The sequence below is a fragment of the Capra hircus genome, chromosome 11, assembly GCF_001704415.2.
Source record: "Capra hircus breed San Clemente chromosome 11, ASM170441v1, whole genome shotgun sequence".
In the NCBI taxonomy this organism is placed as follows: Eukaryota; Metazoa; Chordata; class Mammalia; order Artiodactyla; family Bovidae; genus Capra; species Capra hircus.
In genome coordinates, this window is record NC_030818.1 from 66,576,367 (window position 1) to 66,593,521 (window position 17,155).

General features: G+C 40.6%; 2 protein-coding genes and 1 non-coding gene across 5 annotated transcripts in view; 2 read left to right on the plus strand and 1 right to left on the minus strand.

The window, feature by feature from the left end:
* TRNAC-GCA lies at window positions 741-812 on the plus strand. The gene has a single exon. It is a non-coding gene; the product is annotated as a tRNA-Cys (tRNA).
* On the minus strand, window positions 6,833-11,829 carry FBXO48 (F-box protein 48). Of its 2 annotated transcripts, none has more exons than XM_005686820.3 (4): window positions 11,726-11,829; window positions 10,774-10,915; window positions 9,367-9,708; window positions 6,833-8,808 (listed from the first exon to the last, which is right to left on the minus strand). In XM_005686820.3, the coding sequence occupies exons 3-4, from the start codon at window positions 9,670-9,672 to the stop codon at window positions 8,647-8,649; spliced, it is 468 nt and encodes a 155-aa protein (XP_005686877.1). In that variant the 5' UTR covers window positions 9,673-9,708; window positions 10,774-10,915; window positions 11,726-11,829; the 3' UTR covers window positions 6,833-8,646. The 2 variants fall into 2 exon arrangements, with proteins under 2 accessions (XP_005686877.1, XP_005686878.1); XM_005686821.3 differs by having other exon boundaries at window positions 11,730-11,821.
* Window positions 12,044-17,155, plus strand: part of APLF (aprataxin and PNKP like factor) — a 98,716-nt gene continuing 93,604 nt past the window's right edge. The window contains exon 1 of one of the 2 annotated variants that reach the window (XM_018055443.1): window positions 12,044-12,360. In XM_018055443.1, the coding sequence (XP_017910932.1) occupies window positions 12,265-12,360 (96 nt within the window). In that variant the 5' untranslated portion in view covers window positions 12,044-12,264. The remainder of the gene's footprint in view (window positions 12,361-17,155) is intronic. The other variant, XM_018055441.1, reaches the window with a different exon arrangement.

Consider the following 17,155-nt stretch of genomic DNA (forward strand, 5'->3'; position numbering starts at 1 on the left):
AATTCAAATGTAATTGGGCAACTTAAGTTTTTATTTGCTAAATCTGGCAATCCTATTTGGAGTTCCTCTTTTTCCTTTCTCCTTCCCCTTTCTTGGCAACCGGGTAGAGCAGGAAGCTTGAGTGACAGCTTTTCTTCATACCGTATCCTTTGTCCCTATAATTTGTCTCTTCTGTTGGAACGGTCAGGGCTCAGGGCATGGGGTCCTCCCGTTGCTGCCTCCGGCCCACCGCACATCTCACTGCAGTAATGTTGCTATAAGGACTCTGTGGCACCCGCTATTTGGCTTTTGGTTTTGGTTGCCAATTGCAGGGTTCTGTTTGGGGGTTCTTTTGCCTAGTTTTTCAACTGCTTCTATAGCATGGGAACCTTTTCAGTGGTCTTCTGCCTGGGCTGAGGAAGTTTGGGCGTTACTTTTCTCTCTCCATCCCTTCTGGAAGTCCTATTATAAACATATCAAACTTTTGTATTCTGACTCATAATCTCCAAATCCTTTTCTAAAACATTTTTTCTCTCTGTGCTTTGGCTCAAATCATTTTTCTATTGTTCTATTTCCCAGTTCACAAATGTCTCTTTCTGCGGTGTTCTAACCTGCCATTAAACCAATGTATTGAGTTTTCATTTCTGTTGTAATTTTCAGTTTTAGAATTTGCATTTAGTTCTTTTTAAATTATAGAATTTTCTGGGAAAATTCTTCATCATTATCTCCTTTCTTCATTTTGTCTCCCATTTACCTGGATGTCCCTGGTGTCTCAGTCGGTAAAGAATCTGCCTGCAATGCAGGAGACCCTGGTTCGATTCCTGGGTTGGGAAGATCGCTTGCAGGAGGGCAAGGTAACCCATTCCAGTATTCTCACCTGGAGAATCCCTATGGACAGAGGAGCCTGGTGGGCTACAGTCCATGGAGCTGCAAAGAGTCAGACATGACTGAGCAACAAAGCACATAGTACACATAAACATGGTTACTATGTTGTGAGGTTTTTGTCCACAAACTACACTAACTCCCTGTGACTTGGGTCCTTTTTCTTGAATTTCCATCATTTAGTTGTCTTTTAGTATGCTCAGTAGTTATCTATTGGATACAGACATTGTATCTGGCTCTAAGTGACTTTATCTTCCTCTAGAGAGGAAGTGTCTTCTGCTAGGTCCAGGGGTTTGCTTATCTTAATCAAATTAGAGATTTAACTGAATTGAGGCTGCAGACTATTTTGTGGGGCCCTCCAGGGGTTTAAATTAAGAACTTGGATGTACACCTGGGCCCAGGTGGAGCCTCAATTCTAATTAGTATCTCATCAGCAGAGTGAGACCATGTGAAAGCTCCACTGTTTTTCAGAGGCTCTCTGTCTAGCTTCTTAGCCTCCAATTCTGCAGGGCTTCAGAATTTGGCAAATGTCTTAAAACTTAGCTCTCCACCTTCTTGTTGAGGCTTCAAGTCTCCAGTTTTGTCTCTCCAGCACTCTTGAGACCACCCACAGATTTGTTAGAATCCCTGCTTCCCCCACCATGGCCCTCTATCTTAACAAAAGCCAGATTCTTATTTTTTGCATTACACTTGGAATTGCCAAATGTTTTCAGGAAAAAGAAAGTAGCAGAATATGAACTTACTCTCCAGGTCCATCCTTCTCCAGAATCTTGGCCCTGTAGCGCTGATTGCTTTGGCAGCTTTCCAATGCCTTTCTATTGATGTTTTCTGTTTTTTTCTACTTATTTGAGGCAGTAGCATTGCTCTTATATATCCTCATTGCATTTTCTGGGGTCTTATTTTCCCTATTAGTTGCTGACAGAGGTGTGATAAAAATCTACTGTGATTATGGATTTCTCTACTTGTTCTTATAATTTTTTATTTGTATGTTTTTACGCTGTACTCTTAAATTCACAAAATATAAAAAATTTAATCTTTTTTATAATTGTATAGTTTTGTAAAAAATACTCTGGTTATATATTTTTCCTTAAAAATTTAATTTGTCTGATATGTTAGATACATCAACTTTTCTTTTGTTTGTCTTTATATACCATATAGTTTTCCATCCTTTTACTTTATTGGAGAAGGCAATGGCACTCCACTCCAGTACTCTTGCCTGGAAAATCCCATGGACGGAGGAGCCTGGTAGGCTGCAGTCCATGGGATCACTAAGAGTCGGACACGACTGAGCGACTTCACTTTCACTTTTCACTTTCATGCATTGGAGAAGGAAATGGCAACCCACTCCAGTGTTCTTGCCTGGAGAATCCCAGGGACAGGGGGCCTGGTGGCCTAGGGGGTCGCACAGAGTTGGACACGACTGAAGTGACTTAGCAGCAGCAGCAGTACCCTTAAGTTTTGATGTATCTCTTCTAAAATGCATATAGCTGAAACCAAGTCTCCCTAAAACTGAGTTCCTCTGCTGAGTTTGTGATTAACCTCTTTATTCAAAACTTTATCCCCTTTCTTGTCCCACACGTTTCTCTCAAGATCGAGGAGTATCAAATAAAAGAAAATGGGGATTGAAACTGAGCAGAATGCTTTGGGGCCCTCCTGGGTAAAATCCCCTCTGTGCCCCCTGTTTCTTGTTTGTAGCAAAAGAGTTTACTGTTCTAGTAAACTCTTTCCTAGTTTACTCTTTTCCCTGAGTTTCAAATAGCAGGCACATGAGCAGTTACTAACTGGGGAAGTGAGCGAATGCAGAAACAAAGAAAAGCAGAAGTTAAGAAAAGCAATGACAACAATTCAGCAATAAAACAGAGCCTGAGTTCCTGCTCAAAGGATATACAGTCTGATGGATATGGATATCTTTAAGTCGTTCTTCAAGAACTAAGACTCCTCTCCCTCACTCAGGTGGAGTTTAGGGACTACATGTTGAGCATAAGCACTAGCCCCACGGACTGGTTGGACCCAGAAGGTTTGTAATTAAGATTTCTGAAAACCACTGTTATCTCACCACCTTACCTCACCAGTCAGATGAAACTCATTCATCTTGCAACCCTCACCCCCAAATATTGTCTTTAAAAATGCTTCCTGGAATATCAGGGAGGAAAGCCATCAGGGAGTTCTGGTCTTTTGAGCAGAGCTGCCGCACTTCTTTGCTGTGTATTCCTTCACCACCACAACTTGGTATCAGTAAGTTGGCTTTGCTGTGCATCAGGCAAGCAGGTTCAAGTTCAGTTTGATAACACAGTTTAAAAATTCAATCTAACGTCTTTGTTTTTCCACTGCAGATTTTATTATTGCCTTATACTTGGTATTCATTGAGATTTGTCCACATATTTATACTTTTCTTGATTTCTATTCTTTCCTATACTCCAACCAGATGAAATCTGGGAACACATTCGTTTTACTTTTTCAGTGTATGTTTTTAGTTCAAGTCCATTCCTAAAGAACTCTCTCAGTTTTTCTTTTCCTGAGCATGTCTTCGCTTCACTTTTCTTTCTTGAAACATATTTCCTCTGGGAATGTAATTCTGAATTGGTATTTTTCTTTTGGATCCTTTTTCTTAAGATAACATTCCTTTGTTCTTGTTAAGAAGAAATCATCCAATTATTGTTCATCCAGTGGTAGTTTGTCCTTTTTCTTTGACTGCTTTCATTTTTTTTCTGCCGTCACTTTTTAGCACCTTTAGCTTAGTAAGTATAACTTTTGTATAGCATGTTTGCAGATTGCATGGCTTCCTGAATCTGTGACTTAAGATCTTTGATCAGTTCTTAGCTGTCATTGTTTTACAATTATTTTTACCTCATTCTAAACTTCCTTGTCTTTTTGGACAAGTATAGAGTGTCTCACTTCATTATAAATGTTTTCCCACTATTCCCTTTTCCGTATTTTTCATCCTTTTTCGCTCTTTGCATCATTCTGGATGTTTTCTTTGTACTTATCTTCAGATTCATTCATACTGTCTCCTCTCTTCAGCTGTGTTTAATCTTCTGCTAAACCAGTCTATTGCTTTCTTAACATGTCATTTTATTTTTTAGCTGTAAAACTCCCACTTGGCTTTTTTTTTAATATAATTTTCATTTCTCTGCTGAATTTCTCAACATGCATTTTATGTCACTGATTATCTCAAGCTTTGTTATTTTGGAGACTTCATCTGATAACTACAACTGTGGATCTTTTCTGTTGTGTTTTTCAACAATGATATTGGTTTTATTCTTTACAATGTCTCCTCTTGTGTGTGTGTGTATACACATCAACATTGATATTTTACAATGCTCTTAGAGATAATATAAAGCCTAAAATGTTGATAATGTTGATATCTTTCTCCAGGAAGAACTTTTCTTTGCCAGGGTGTCTAGGGCATTCTTCTTCTGGGATCCTGTCATTCCAGTTTCAGAGGCTGAGATGTTTTGAAGGTGCATGGTTTTTCTGTGAGGTCCTATGTACTTCCAGGTCACTTCCTTTCCTAGGGTGCTGTCCTTCTGGGTCCCAAACCATAAGAAAGTAGATTACTAAGGACAGGGATTACTGGTTCTCCTTTTCTTAGTGAGTTCTAGATTCCACTCATTGTCCTTGTAGTCTTGCAGGCTTTCAAAATCTATTAAATCTTCCAGCTGTCCCTGCAGAAATTGGCAAATGTTTTCATGGCAAGGTTAACCTCAATTATTGGCTTACCTCTTTGATTTTCTTTCTTTCTCCAGAAACTGGTCCAATATCTCTTTACTATCTTATTAGCTCTGGGATGCCTTCAAATAGATTAACCCCCACCCCAATCTGGTTTTCAACTTGTCCTAAGTAGGAAATCTTGTCAGAATTATCCATTCTGCCATTAGCAGAAATGTAAGTACTCTGTATTTAAAATTAATTTCATATAGAACCTCTATATATTTGTAATGGGAGATGTTATTTGTTAGACTTAGCCTGTCATGTTTTCTCAATGTAAGAACAAAGTGTTGAACTTACAAAAGATACTATATAGGGTTAAAGGAGAAGGAAGTGGCAACCCACTCCAGTATTCTTGCCTGGAAAATCCCGTGAACAGAGGAACCTGGCAAGCTACAGTCCATGGGGTCACAAGAGTAGGACACAACATAGCGATTACCACCACCATAGGGGTTAAAAGCTTGATCTCTGAAGTTGGAGAGATTTGGGTGTAAACAGTAGGTTTACATTTTCTTTTGATGTTTTAGACTGCCTGGCAAGAATTTGGTGATGCTTTCCTACGGTCTTTAAAAGTCTAATTGTGAAGATGAAGTAAGATATTGTCTTACAAAGCATTTAGCATAGAGTTCCAGATGTACAAGCTGGTTTTAGAAAAGGCAGAGGAACCAGAGATCAAATTGCCAACATCCGCTGGATCATCGAAAAAGCAAGAGAGTTCTAGAAAAACATCTATTTCTACTTTAGTGACTATGCCAAAGCCTTTGACTGTGTGGATCACAACAAACTGGAAAATTCTGAAAGAGATGGGAATACCAGACCACCTGACCTGCCTCTTGAGAAACCTATATGCAGGTCAGGAAGCAGCAGTTAGAACTGGACATGGAACAACAGACTGGTTCCAAATAGGAAAAGGAGTACGTCAAGGCTGTATATTGTCACCCTGCTTGTTTAACTTACATGCAGAGTACATCATGAGAAACGCTAGGCTGGAAGAAGCACAAGCTGGAATCAAGATTGCTGGGAGAAATATCAATAACCTCAGATATGCAGATGACACCACCCTTATGGCAGAAAGTGAAGAAGAACTAAAGAGCCTCTTGATGAAAGTGAAAGAGGAGAGTGAAAAAGTTGGCTTAAAACTCAACATTCAGAAAACTAAGATCATGGTGTCTGGTCCCATCACTTCATGGCAAATAGATGGGGAAGCAATGGAAACAGTGACTTATTTTTTTGGGCTCCAAAATCACTGTAGATGGTGACTGCAGCCATGAAATTAAAGGACGCTTGCTCCTTGGAAGAAAAGTTATGAGAAATCTAGACAGCATATTAAAAAGCAGAGACGTTACTTTGCCAACAAAGGTCTATCTAGTCAAAGGTATGGTTTTTCCAGTAGTCATGTATGCATGTGAGAGTTGGACTCTAAAGAAAGCTGAGTGCCAAAGAATTGATGCTTTTGAACTGTGGTGTTGGAGAAGACTCTTGAGAGTCCCTTGGACAGCAAGGAGAACCAACCAGTCCATCCTAAAGGAAATCAGTCCTGGGTGTTCATTGCAGGGACTACTTTTGAAGCTGAAACTCCAATACTTTGGCCACATGATGGTAAAGAACTGACTCATCTGAAAAGACCCTGATGCTGGGAAAGATTGAAGGCAGGAGGAGAAGGGGACAACGGTTGAATGGTTGGATGGCATCACTGACCAATGGACATGAGTCTGAGTAAACTCTGGGAGTTGATGATGGACAGGGAGGCCTGGTGTGCTGCAATCTGTGGGGTTGCAAAGAGTCGGACATGACTGAATGATTGAACTGAACTGAACTGAAGACTGAGTTATAAACTAGAAACAACTGAAAAAAGGTTTCTATAAACAACAACAACAACAAAACTAGATCTTGAACTGACCAAACATTAAGCATCACTGGAAATTCCTTAATATTCTTCCCTAATAAACTTGCCTCTTTACAGACTGTATATATATAACATGTTGTTTTATCTCTGAGTTAAAGCACTCTTTTCATTTGAATCCACTCACACACCTTCTCAGATGCTAATAACTTGATCTGATAAATGTACAATTCATTCTAAACCCATTCCATAAATTTATCATTAAGTTCTAAAACTTTCCTTTCAGTGTAGACTGTAATCACAGTAATAACTTATTTTAATGGTATAAAACAAAAACCAAAGATTATTCATATAACAATATTTAAAACTGATTGGGGTGATCCAATAAGTAAAAATGAATGATACTTTTGGGTGAAGTATATTTTCAAGTGTTTATTCAAAAAATATTTCTTCTTTCCTATTTTTCTCTTACAGCTTTTAAGAGAACAAGATAATTCTTCATATATTAGCATTAAGCATCCCATATATCTTATGGGTTTGTACATTGCATTTCAATACAATATTATCTACTAAAATATGTTGAATTATTTTTATTTTACCTTCTGGGTAGGATTAAAATAAATAATATAAAAATAATTTAACAACTCTATGATATATCTACTATGTTCCAGGTTTGGGAATACAAAAATAAATAAATGGTCCCTGCCATTAAGAGGCTCACAATCTAACAGGGGAGATATACAAATCAAACAGACAATTTAATGTAGTATGACAGCTTTGAGAATGGTATGTACAAAGAACTACGGAACCTTAAAGGGTCACTTAATGCAGAATGGTAGATATTTGGAATGGTTTCCAGGTTAGGATGATACACTATACAAAAGAATTTACGAAGAAGAGAATTAATGGTGAGTAAAAAGAAGAACATTCCTATAGGGGGGATTACTGAATAATCCTAGAGACTGGACTGCCTGATCTTCAAGGTCCCTTCAAACCCCAAGAAAACAGTAGGAGATAACCCTGGCATGCTGCAGTCCATGGGGTCACTAAGAGTCGGACACGACTGAGCAACTGAACTGCAAGGAACTGAACTGAACCAGTCATCGTTTACTTGATTCAACAAAGGGAATCTGTATAGAGCGGGACATATTCCTCATACTTTTTGACTTGTTAAATTGAGTTCCTGGACTCTTACTTTTCATGTGATAGAGCATAATTTAAGAAGAAAATCCCATACTAACTAAAATATTTTGTAGTCACGTTACTTATGGTGCTGATCACAGTTTCAGACGGATCAATGTGGTACTGCGAATAATATATCATCTACTTTTAAGTAAAAGAGAACAAAAGTTGAAGGTTCCTATAAAACTATCAACTCTAACAAATTCAAGTATATAGGTTTTTTTGTAAATAATATTTTCCTTTCTTTCAAATGTGGAAAAACAAAAAGAAGCTGGTCCTTTTTCTTGGTTATCTACAAGGAGTACACTAGATGGTGCTACAAGATGTCAGAAAGAAGATAAGTTTTACCAAGAAAAACAGTATGGAGTTTCGGATGGCACTTTCCATACATTTCAGCCCCTGAGAGTAATTCGAGGTTTGTAGGCAAGTAGTGGGGAACTTAATCTCACAAATTTTAGTTCTCTGGTTGGACTCATTTAAAATTAAACCAAAATGTTTTCAGTGTTTGACAATTCAATCTGATTCCACTGAAATGGAAAATTTTATGTTATTAAAATATACATTTATTATACATTTAAACATATTGCTATTAATTTCATTTAGGGATTTTTTTCCCATGAGCCTATGTCTATTAATTAATAAATCTCTAATAAGTCAGTTCCTTCACATAGTTTCTTGAATTTTCAAATTATCATTAAGCAGAGAACACTAATAAAACTCTCTAATCATTAAAATACTGAAGTACTGCAACAGACCAACACAAATACATGAAATAATACATTCTGAAATCACCCTATCAGTATAGTACTTTTATATAAATACCATTTCATGATTTTTCCACATTACAGTAAAACCAGAAACATTTAGGTAAAACATTATTTTACCTAAAGTGCAAAATAAAAAGAGTTTTATTTTTTATATTTTCTATTTAGTTTTCTTTTAAATGTTAAATAGTAAAAAGGCAAACAAAAAAATGGACGGTTAGAGACATACTTTTTATAATCTAAGAGTCATTTTAGTTTTAAACTCTCAAAGTTAGGAGAGTTTTCTGCTTATCTTTCCAGTTCTGCTTCTAGAATTTCCCCCCACGTGTCTGCATCCATTGGGTACATGATTTTTTCTGGTAGGCTGATAGGAGAACATATGTTGCTGTATCTGCCACTTAGCCATTCATGTTTCACTTTACTCTTCTGGTAATTCCTCAGTAGTATGATCTGAAAGAAGTAAACCACCATTGTTAATGGCAACCCACTCCAGGATTCTTGCCTGGAGAATTCCAGGGAGAGAGGAGTCTGGCGGGCTACAGTCCATGGCAAAGAGTCAGCAACTATCGCTATTACTACTACTACCACCATTGTTAAAGAATGTAGTCAGTGGTTGGTGAGTGAGTTTGTCTGAAGCTAGAAAGCTGATTGAAAGGCTGAAAAGATTAAGTTTTAACACGGATACACACATCTATTAATATATGTATGTGTGTGCTCGCACGTACAGAACAGTGTGAGTAACACAGTTTGCTGGGGATTCCGGATAGGTGGAGTAAAATGTAGCCATTGTGGTTTATGAGGTAAATGCCCCCCAAATTCAGAAGGATAGATGGGAGATCTCCTTTTTGCAGGAAAAGAATATAATTGGACTTTAACTCCCAAAGCCAACCCACTCTGTATGTCATTCTGTATATGAAATCCTCTCTCCTTCAAGCCAGAAGGTAGAGTGTGGCTCAAACAGACCACCGTATTATCAAGAGGACTCCAGATTGCAAAGGTGAAACTTACCCTCCAGGGGTAGCCACTCTCCAGATCGTCATCTATCTCTCTTTGACATACGGCTCTTACAGTCAGGCAGTGAGGTTTCCACAAGGAGTCGCTGTGTCTTATTGCATGATTCCAGCTCCTGCATGTCACTGAAGCCCTGCACAAGCTCCGGATGTCTAGCTGACTGAAAATTTTAAAAGTAACTTCTGGAGGCAGCAGTTCAACAAAATTATTTTGACACTCTTTTTTTTCCTTTTCAGCATCCACAGAGTTCGATTCTATGTCAGAAACTCTTGAAGCATGGTTTCTCTTGGAGTTTTTCTTCATAGCTTGGTATTTTAGTGAATTATCCTCATATATAACCTGAAAGGCAAAGGTTAAAAACATTCACTGCCTTTAGATCAGACTGTAGACCCCCTTTGAGCCAGATACTTTCGTGGTTAGATTTAATGAACTTCAACTTTCTTGACTTGAGCTCTTTAGTCTGTCAAATGGAGCCAGCGATGCTACTCTGGTGAGTCTTCTTACAAGGATGAACAGAGATGGTGAGTGAAGAATCTAGCCCTACATCTGAACTGCATGCAGGAGAAACCCAACACATGCTACTCCTTTTCTTCTTTTTAGATATTTTTGGTAAATGGGTTTGTTTCTAAACATTGGTTTTTCTACTCCCAAAGAAAATTATCTGAAAAAGAGATGTGATTCTTCACATTCAATCTATAATTTATTTTTAGTAGTAGAAACAACTATTGTGAGAACACATTCTATTCCAAGTATTGATTGAAAAAACTTTTTGAAAATGTATATGTTTCAATTCTACTCAACACATTGAATACTAGTCTGTGGGAACAAATGCCTTGTCTTTAAGTTTTTCACTTATAACTTGTGACTTAAAGATAAACCTGATGAACTTTTAGTAGTTTATATAAGAATTGTTTATCTACTTGCACTTAATGGGTAGGTGCTCACATTTGACACAAATGCTGTCTGAACTGGATAAGAGGTCTGGGCTATACTGACAAAATCTCAAATATTCAATCAGTTATAAGAGTTGTGTTTTAGAAATAGCTTCTTGAGGCTATTCCACATGTACAGTTAATTATGAACTAAGATAACTAGTCATTAAAAAACAGTGACTAACAACTATAAACAATATTTATAACATCTAGGTAAAGCACATGACTAAAGATCGAAAGTCCAGTTTGAGCTAATTTACCTAAGGTGCATGGTGTAGGCTCCTGACATTAGTTGCAAGCATGGAGGTATTTTGACATACAAAGACAGTTCATATTTACTCAAAATCAGTTTATTCCAGTTTGTACTTCCTTTTATAGTGAGGGGTGTTGGTGCAGGAGGGGTTTCAGATACAGCTAATACTTCATTTATCTGAGCTAATGACAAATTTCCCTTTCTAGATGTGCTACTCACCTATATGTTTCTAAACCTGCCAAGACCACAGATGCTCCCGTTCATTTGGTTATGGTCCAAGTTGGCTACAGTGGTCAGAATTTTAATGTCTGAGTTCAACAGAGGATTTCCTCTTGAGAGTTTGGGGAAGTAAGAAAGCAAACTGCAAAAAATAAGTTCATAAGTCAAGTTTTTGCACTTCCACCCTCTGCTGCTGCTAAGTCACTTCAGTCGTTTCCGACTCTGTACAACCCCATAGACTGTAGCCCTCCAGGCTCCCCCGTCCCTGGGATTCTCCAGGCAAGAACACTGGAGTGGGTTGCCATTTCCTTCTCCAATGCTTAGCCCTCATCAATATAAACTAAAGCCAAACTACTCTATTCTTGAAAAGAATATCATACTAGGAGAAAGTTACTGTGCATTTAAACGCACATTTGTTATTTTTCCTAAGATCTCACTGGAGATAAAATACGTCCTCCCGTTACAATTATTCCACACGAGGCAGATGAAAGCATTTGGATTTAACAGATGGGGGTGCCTAAACCCCACTAGGCATTTTTCTTCTTCCAAGTCCCATTTTGCCTGGATGTTTAGAAACCTATCCTCTTCTTTCTAAACCAAACTTTGCTAAATTACCTAACTAGGTGACAGGTCACCCCTCTTTCAGGTGTCACTCGGAGGGAGGAATAGTAAAGCAGGGCAGACGCCCGGCTCTCGGGGTGCCTCCACCCCAGGCAGACACTGCAGGCCGGAAGGACCCCACGTCCCATCTGAACCACCCTCCTGGCATGCCCGGCGCCGACAGCAGCTGTCGGAGTCCAAATACCCGGGCATTGACAGGTAAACAATAACAACTGTCAGCACCGACTGCCACCACAGCTCCGGTCGGCCAAGCAGAGGCTGTGCGAGCGCCAGGGCCGAGCCCCGGATCACGCCTGCCAGACCTCAGCGTAAAGGGAAGACCCCCTCCTACCTACTTGGCAGCTGCTACCTCTCGATCCGCGATTTAACTTGTCCAGAATTCGAATCCTTCCCTGTAGTCCCCTTCTTCCCACCCACTCTAGCCCCGCCTTGCTGACTCGGATTTCGCACAGGCGCAGAGAGGGGCGCGCATTGCCTCTTGGGATTGGTAGTTTTCCCAGGGCGCCTGAGATCGTCAGTGGAGGAGAAGGGAAGACGTCTGGACTACAAGGACCGGCGTCCTCCGAGCCGGGAGGGCGGTGAGAAGGGCTGGGGTCGCGGGGTTGGGTAACCGGGGCTTTTAAAAAACAGATTGGAGGCGGAGTGAAAGGGGATTCCCTGCGTACGTCACTGGCCGGAGTGGAAGGGCGGGGTTCGGTCCCCTCGGTGGGGCCCCAGCTCCGCGCAGCTGGGGCACTCTTGAGGGCAGTCTTTGCTTTACCTCCGCTTGTGTTTCTTGGGGCCTCTCTGCGTCCCGCGCCTGTCGTTGGAAGCCGGAAACGGTTGCAGGGTCTCGCTCCTTGCGAAGGGGTCTATTTAATCCTCGCCGCCATGTCCGGGGGCTTCGAGCTGCAGCCGCAGGACGGCGGCCCCCGGGTGGCCCTGGCGCCCGGGGAGACGGTCATCGGCCGCGGGCCGCTTCTGGGAGTAAGTGTGGCGGGGGTTCGGCGGCCCCGGAGAACCGCGAGGTCCTGCGGGCTCCTGAGGCCCTACTCTGGGTCCTGCCCGGGTTCCCCACCGCTCCGGCCAGGCCTTTCTGGATTTTAGAAGTTTGAAGGCAGCACGCTTTTCAGTCAACTTGAACTAACTCGCAGACGTTTCCTTCTGCTGCCTTTAAAAAGCACTGACCTGGATTATCGTCATTAGTGTTTTACCCAGAGGTCGGCGAACTGTGGCCCTGGCTCCAAATCCAGCCTGCAATTGTTGGGACCCACGTACTAAGAATGCTTCTCAGATTTTAAAACGTAAACAAAAAAACCCATATTAGCCTTTCAGGGAGAAGAATTTCTCTAAGGGTTGGGAATATTGCCTGTTGGCTTGATAAGCCACGATATTCATAGTAGTTTCTGGCCCTTAACAGAAAAAGTCTGCCAACCTCTGATCTTAGTTTTTCTAGAATAATTTCTTTTAAGCTTTGGCCCCTCTGGTGGTACTACTTTGGCTTTACTTTTATTGTAATAATCTTTTTCAGTAACGTCAGTGACTCACCTTTATGTAGTGTGTAGAATTCGGGCATTGATCTAAAGACTACCTGTACCAGCTTCTTTAAACCTTTCCAAACTTTTTGAGTTAGGTGCTTTTATCTTCATTGTTCAAATGAGAAAATTGAGCGAGTTATTTAAAGGACACACACACAAGATTTTGGGTAACAGTGCAACTGAGTTATGTATTTTTTCTCTGAGGTGTTTAGGAGTTAGAAAACTTGCCTGTAACATTCTGGAAATTTGTAGATCTCTCATTAAATACATACATATTGTTTTCTCTACATTCAACGTGTCTTGTTTACTGGCCACTTTATGCTGCGTGTCTGCAGACCCTAGCACTGCGGGGCACACAGAGATAAAACGGGTACTTGCCCTTCAGTTTTCTCTTTGACTGTCTGAACAAAGCTGTGTCAGTGAACCTACACCAGGGAGTAAGGAGTCTGGTCAATTACTCTGATTAACTGCCAGTGTCTAAATGGAACCATTTGTATTAGGCTTAGGACCCCTCTCCGAGCAGAAAAAGGAAAGGTGGTTCAAGGTGGTGTTGGGGAAATTAGTTTTAGAGGAGTGTGAGTGTATGTATATGTAGTGGGGTTATTGAGAAACTTCAAGTTTACTTGCTGTTTTTTTTTTTTTTTTTACTTAAATGTGTCTTACTTTTCTCCATAGTCTATTATATACAACGGAGAAGGCAATGGCACCCCACTCCAGTACTTTTGCCTGGCAAATCCCATGGATGGAGGAGCCTGGTGGGCTGCAGTCCTTGGGGTCGCTAAGAGTCGGGCACGACTGAGCGACTTCACTTTCACTTTTCACTTTCATGCATTGGAGAAGGAAATGGCAACCCACTCCAGTATTCTTGCCTGAAGAATCCCAGGGACGGAGGAGCCTAGTGGGCTGCCGTCTCTGGCATTGCACAGAGTGGAACACGACTGAATCGACTTAGCAGCAGCATTATATACAAACCTTTGGAGGAACTGCTTGGGAGGTTTTCCTTCCTTTCTTACTCCCATCCGTCCTTTCCTCTCCTCCCTCCCCCTCTATTCCTAATTCTCTCTCCCTCCCTACTCTCTCTCTCATTTCATCTCAATTAGAAATAGAGTATCTGCTTCATCTAGAAATCTTATGTCTGGTTACTAATGAGTTTTAATTTACTTAACAAATCGTGTAACTAACGTAGAGTACTATGGATTGGGTTAAATGATGGGTGAATTTTAGGCCTCTGTTATATAAATTTGGCACCAGGTCACAGACCCTTCATTATTTGTAGCTTGCTGTTTGCCAATAGGTTTGCTAATGTGAGACAAGCTTATTTGGTTTCTGTTTTTAAAAATGGTAAGGAATAGGAAGTCAGTTACCTGGTCAGGATTAAGCTTTTCCTTTTTGACTAGTCATTCGATGATGAGATTTTGTTGCCAAGTTTGATGGGTATTAGAAGTGAATGAAACTAGATGTGTTGAAGGAAAACTTTGAAGAATAAACGAATCACCTTGTGGTTTTCAAGATTTTGGAGCTGACAGGTGTTTCTTCTTTACAGTGGTTTAAAACTCCACATGAGGGCTGCAGTTTCAAAACAACAGCAATTCCAGTGAGGGTTTTTTTTTTTTTTCCTTCATGGTATGTGAGAGGGCACAGACATAGTTCTAAGTCAGAAAACTCAGGGAGTTTAATTCATATCTATCAAAAGTGATTAATAATAATCAGGATGATTTTTTTTTTACTCTCTTAATTAGTCATGTCTTTTGGAAACAAATTTCACAAACCTTCATGGTCACAACCTTTACGTTTATAATTCCAATGTGTTAAACATTCTTTGTGGTAAAATAATTTGGCAGTGGGAATGTCTTCATGTTTTTACAGTGGGGGGAAAGCTTAGAACTCTTGTAGATAATAGAATACAGTGAAAATCAATTTATCGTGCCCTTTGCTTTAGTGTGAATCCTGAGGGAACCCAAAGTCTTTGTTTCAGTTCAGTTCAGTCGCTCAGTCATGTCCAACTCTTTGCTACCCCATGAATTGCAGCATGCCAGGCCTCCCTGTCCATCACCATCTCCCAGAGTTCACTCAGACTCAAGTCCATCAAGTCAGTGATGCCATCCAGCCATCTCATCCTCTGTCGTCCCCTTCTCCTCCTGCCCCCAATCCCTCCCAGCGTTAGAGTCTTTTCCAATGAGTCACCTCTTCCCGTGAGGTGGCCAAAGTACTGGAGTTTCAGCTTTAGCATCATTCCTTCCAAAGAAATCCCAGGGCTGATCTCCTTCAGAATGGACTGTTTACTAAGTTGTAATTCTGGTTCCTGATCACCAAACAAAAGGTTTTACAGCAGGATGAATCTCCAGGGAGTTACCCTGGATGAAAACAGCCAATTCCAAAGGTCACATATTGTATGATTTCACTTACATGATGTTATTGAAATAACAAAATTATAAAAATGGGGACTAACGTAGTGGTTGCCAGGGCTTACTGAAAGAGGTGAGGGGAGCAAGAAGGGAATCAGGTGTGTCTGTGAAACAGCAATGAGGAATTTGTTTTGTATCTTCACTGTGTCAATATCAATATCTGGTTGTGCTGCTGTACTATAGGTTTGCAAGATGTTACTGCCGGGGGAAATGGTAAGCAGTACAAGAGATCTTTTTGTAATAATATCTTATTACCATGAACCTACAACTATCTTAATAAAAAATTACTTAAAGATTTTACAGCATCTCAGCAGAATACTATTAGACCAAATTATTTGCTTTGTGGTTTTTCTTTAATTAAATCTGATTATACTCTTAATGAAAACTACTCTTTCTGGTTTCACATTTTCCTTATTTGATAGCAGGGATTATAGAGCACATTCCTTAATGATCTATTTTCTTTCAAGGAAATAGGACAGCACCAGGTATCTAGTGAGATTTCGTGAAGGCAGATGTAATTGAATCTATTGCTCTAATTAAAAAGGGAAGGGGTGCCCAGTGAGGGATGAGGATAATCCTGGGCTGCAGTACAGACTCCTCACCAGGCATCAGTTGACTACTGTTCTAAGTGTTCCACAAAGTTTATATTAATACAAAGTAACCACTCCCAAGCCTGGCAACTCTGCACTGTTCCTGTGTGTGTGTGCTAAGTCGCTTCAGTCGTGTGCGACTCTGTGTGACCCTATGGACTGTAGCCCGCCAGGCTCCTCTGTATGTGGGATTCTCCAGGCAAGAATATGGAGTGGGTTGTCATGCCCTCCTCCAGGGGATCCTCCTGACCCAGGTATCGAACCCCAGTCTCTTATGTCTCCTGCAATGACAGATGGTGTCTACCACTAGTGCCATCTGGGCAGCCCCTGCTCTGTTCTTCCTTGATGCCAAACCTCACCCGCTGTCTTGGAATGCTAGTTCTACTTGGTCCAACAAGATTTGTCCCTGGGGATGTGCCAAGCACCCCTAGCTATGGGGGTTTTTGCCCCTCGCTTAGTTACTGAGCCTAGTATAATTCCTGGCGCATAATAGGCCTTCAGCACATGATTTCTTCCTTTTCTGTTTCTCAGACCCACTCTTCCAAACCTCATAAAGAGCCTGCTTGCAACTTAGGAGTAAAAAGGACAGCGTAGAGTTTTGAAGTGGCTATAAATACAGTAAAGAGGCAGTGTTGCTAACCGCTAAAGCCTAAGGAGCAACATTCATGATGGATTGTTTACATTTTTCCTGTTTTGTTGACTCATTAGCGAACTCAGAAAATAGCTCATGAATATTTACTCTAGTTAGATGGGAAGAGTGAAGGAGAAGTAAGTCCTTGCTTTCAGGAAACTTAGTGGGTACGAGAGATACAGAAGCAAGTAACCAGAAAGGGTAGCTGGACAGACACTTCCAATGAGTGAAGTGGAAGAGAGTCAGGAAAATGACATGGAGACAAGGGTAGACGACAGCAGTATCATGAATGGCACTGCTCGGGTTGGGGAGGCCACAAGGAGAGGGATCTGTAATGTAGCTTGTGCTGCTTGTCCCCATTCCTGGTAATGGAGTAACTGTTGGTACCTGGTAACAGAGTCATTGTTTTTCTCAAAGGTAGTAAGAAATCTAGATTTTTAGATATAACCTCTGATTTAAAAAAATAAATTTATTTAAATCGGAGGCTAATTGTTTTACAATATTTTGATTTTTGCCATACATTGACATGAATCAGCCACAGGCGTACATGTGTCCCCCCATCTTGAACCTGCCACCTGCCTCCTCCCCACCCCATCTCTCTGCTGCTGCTGCTAAGTT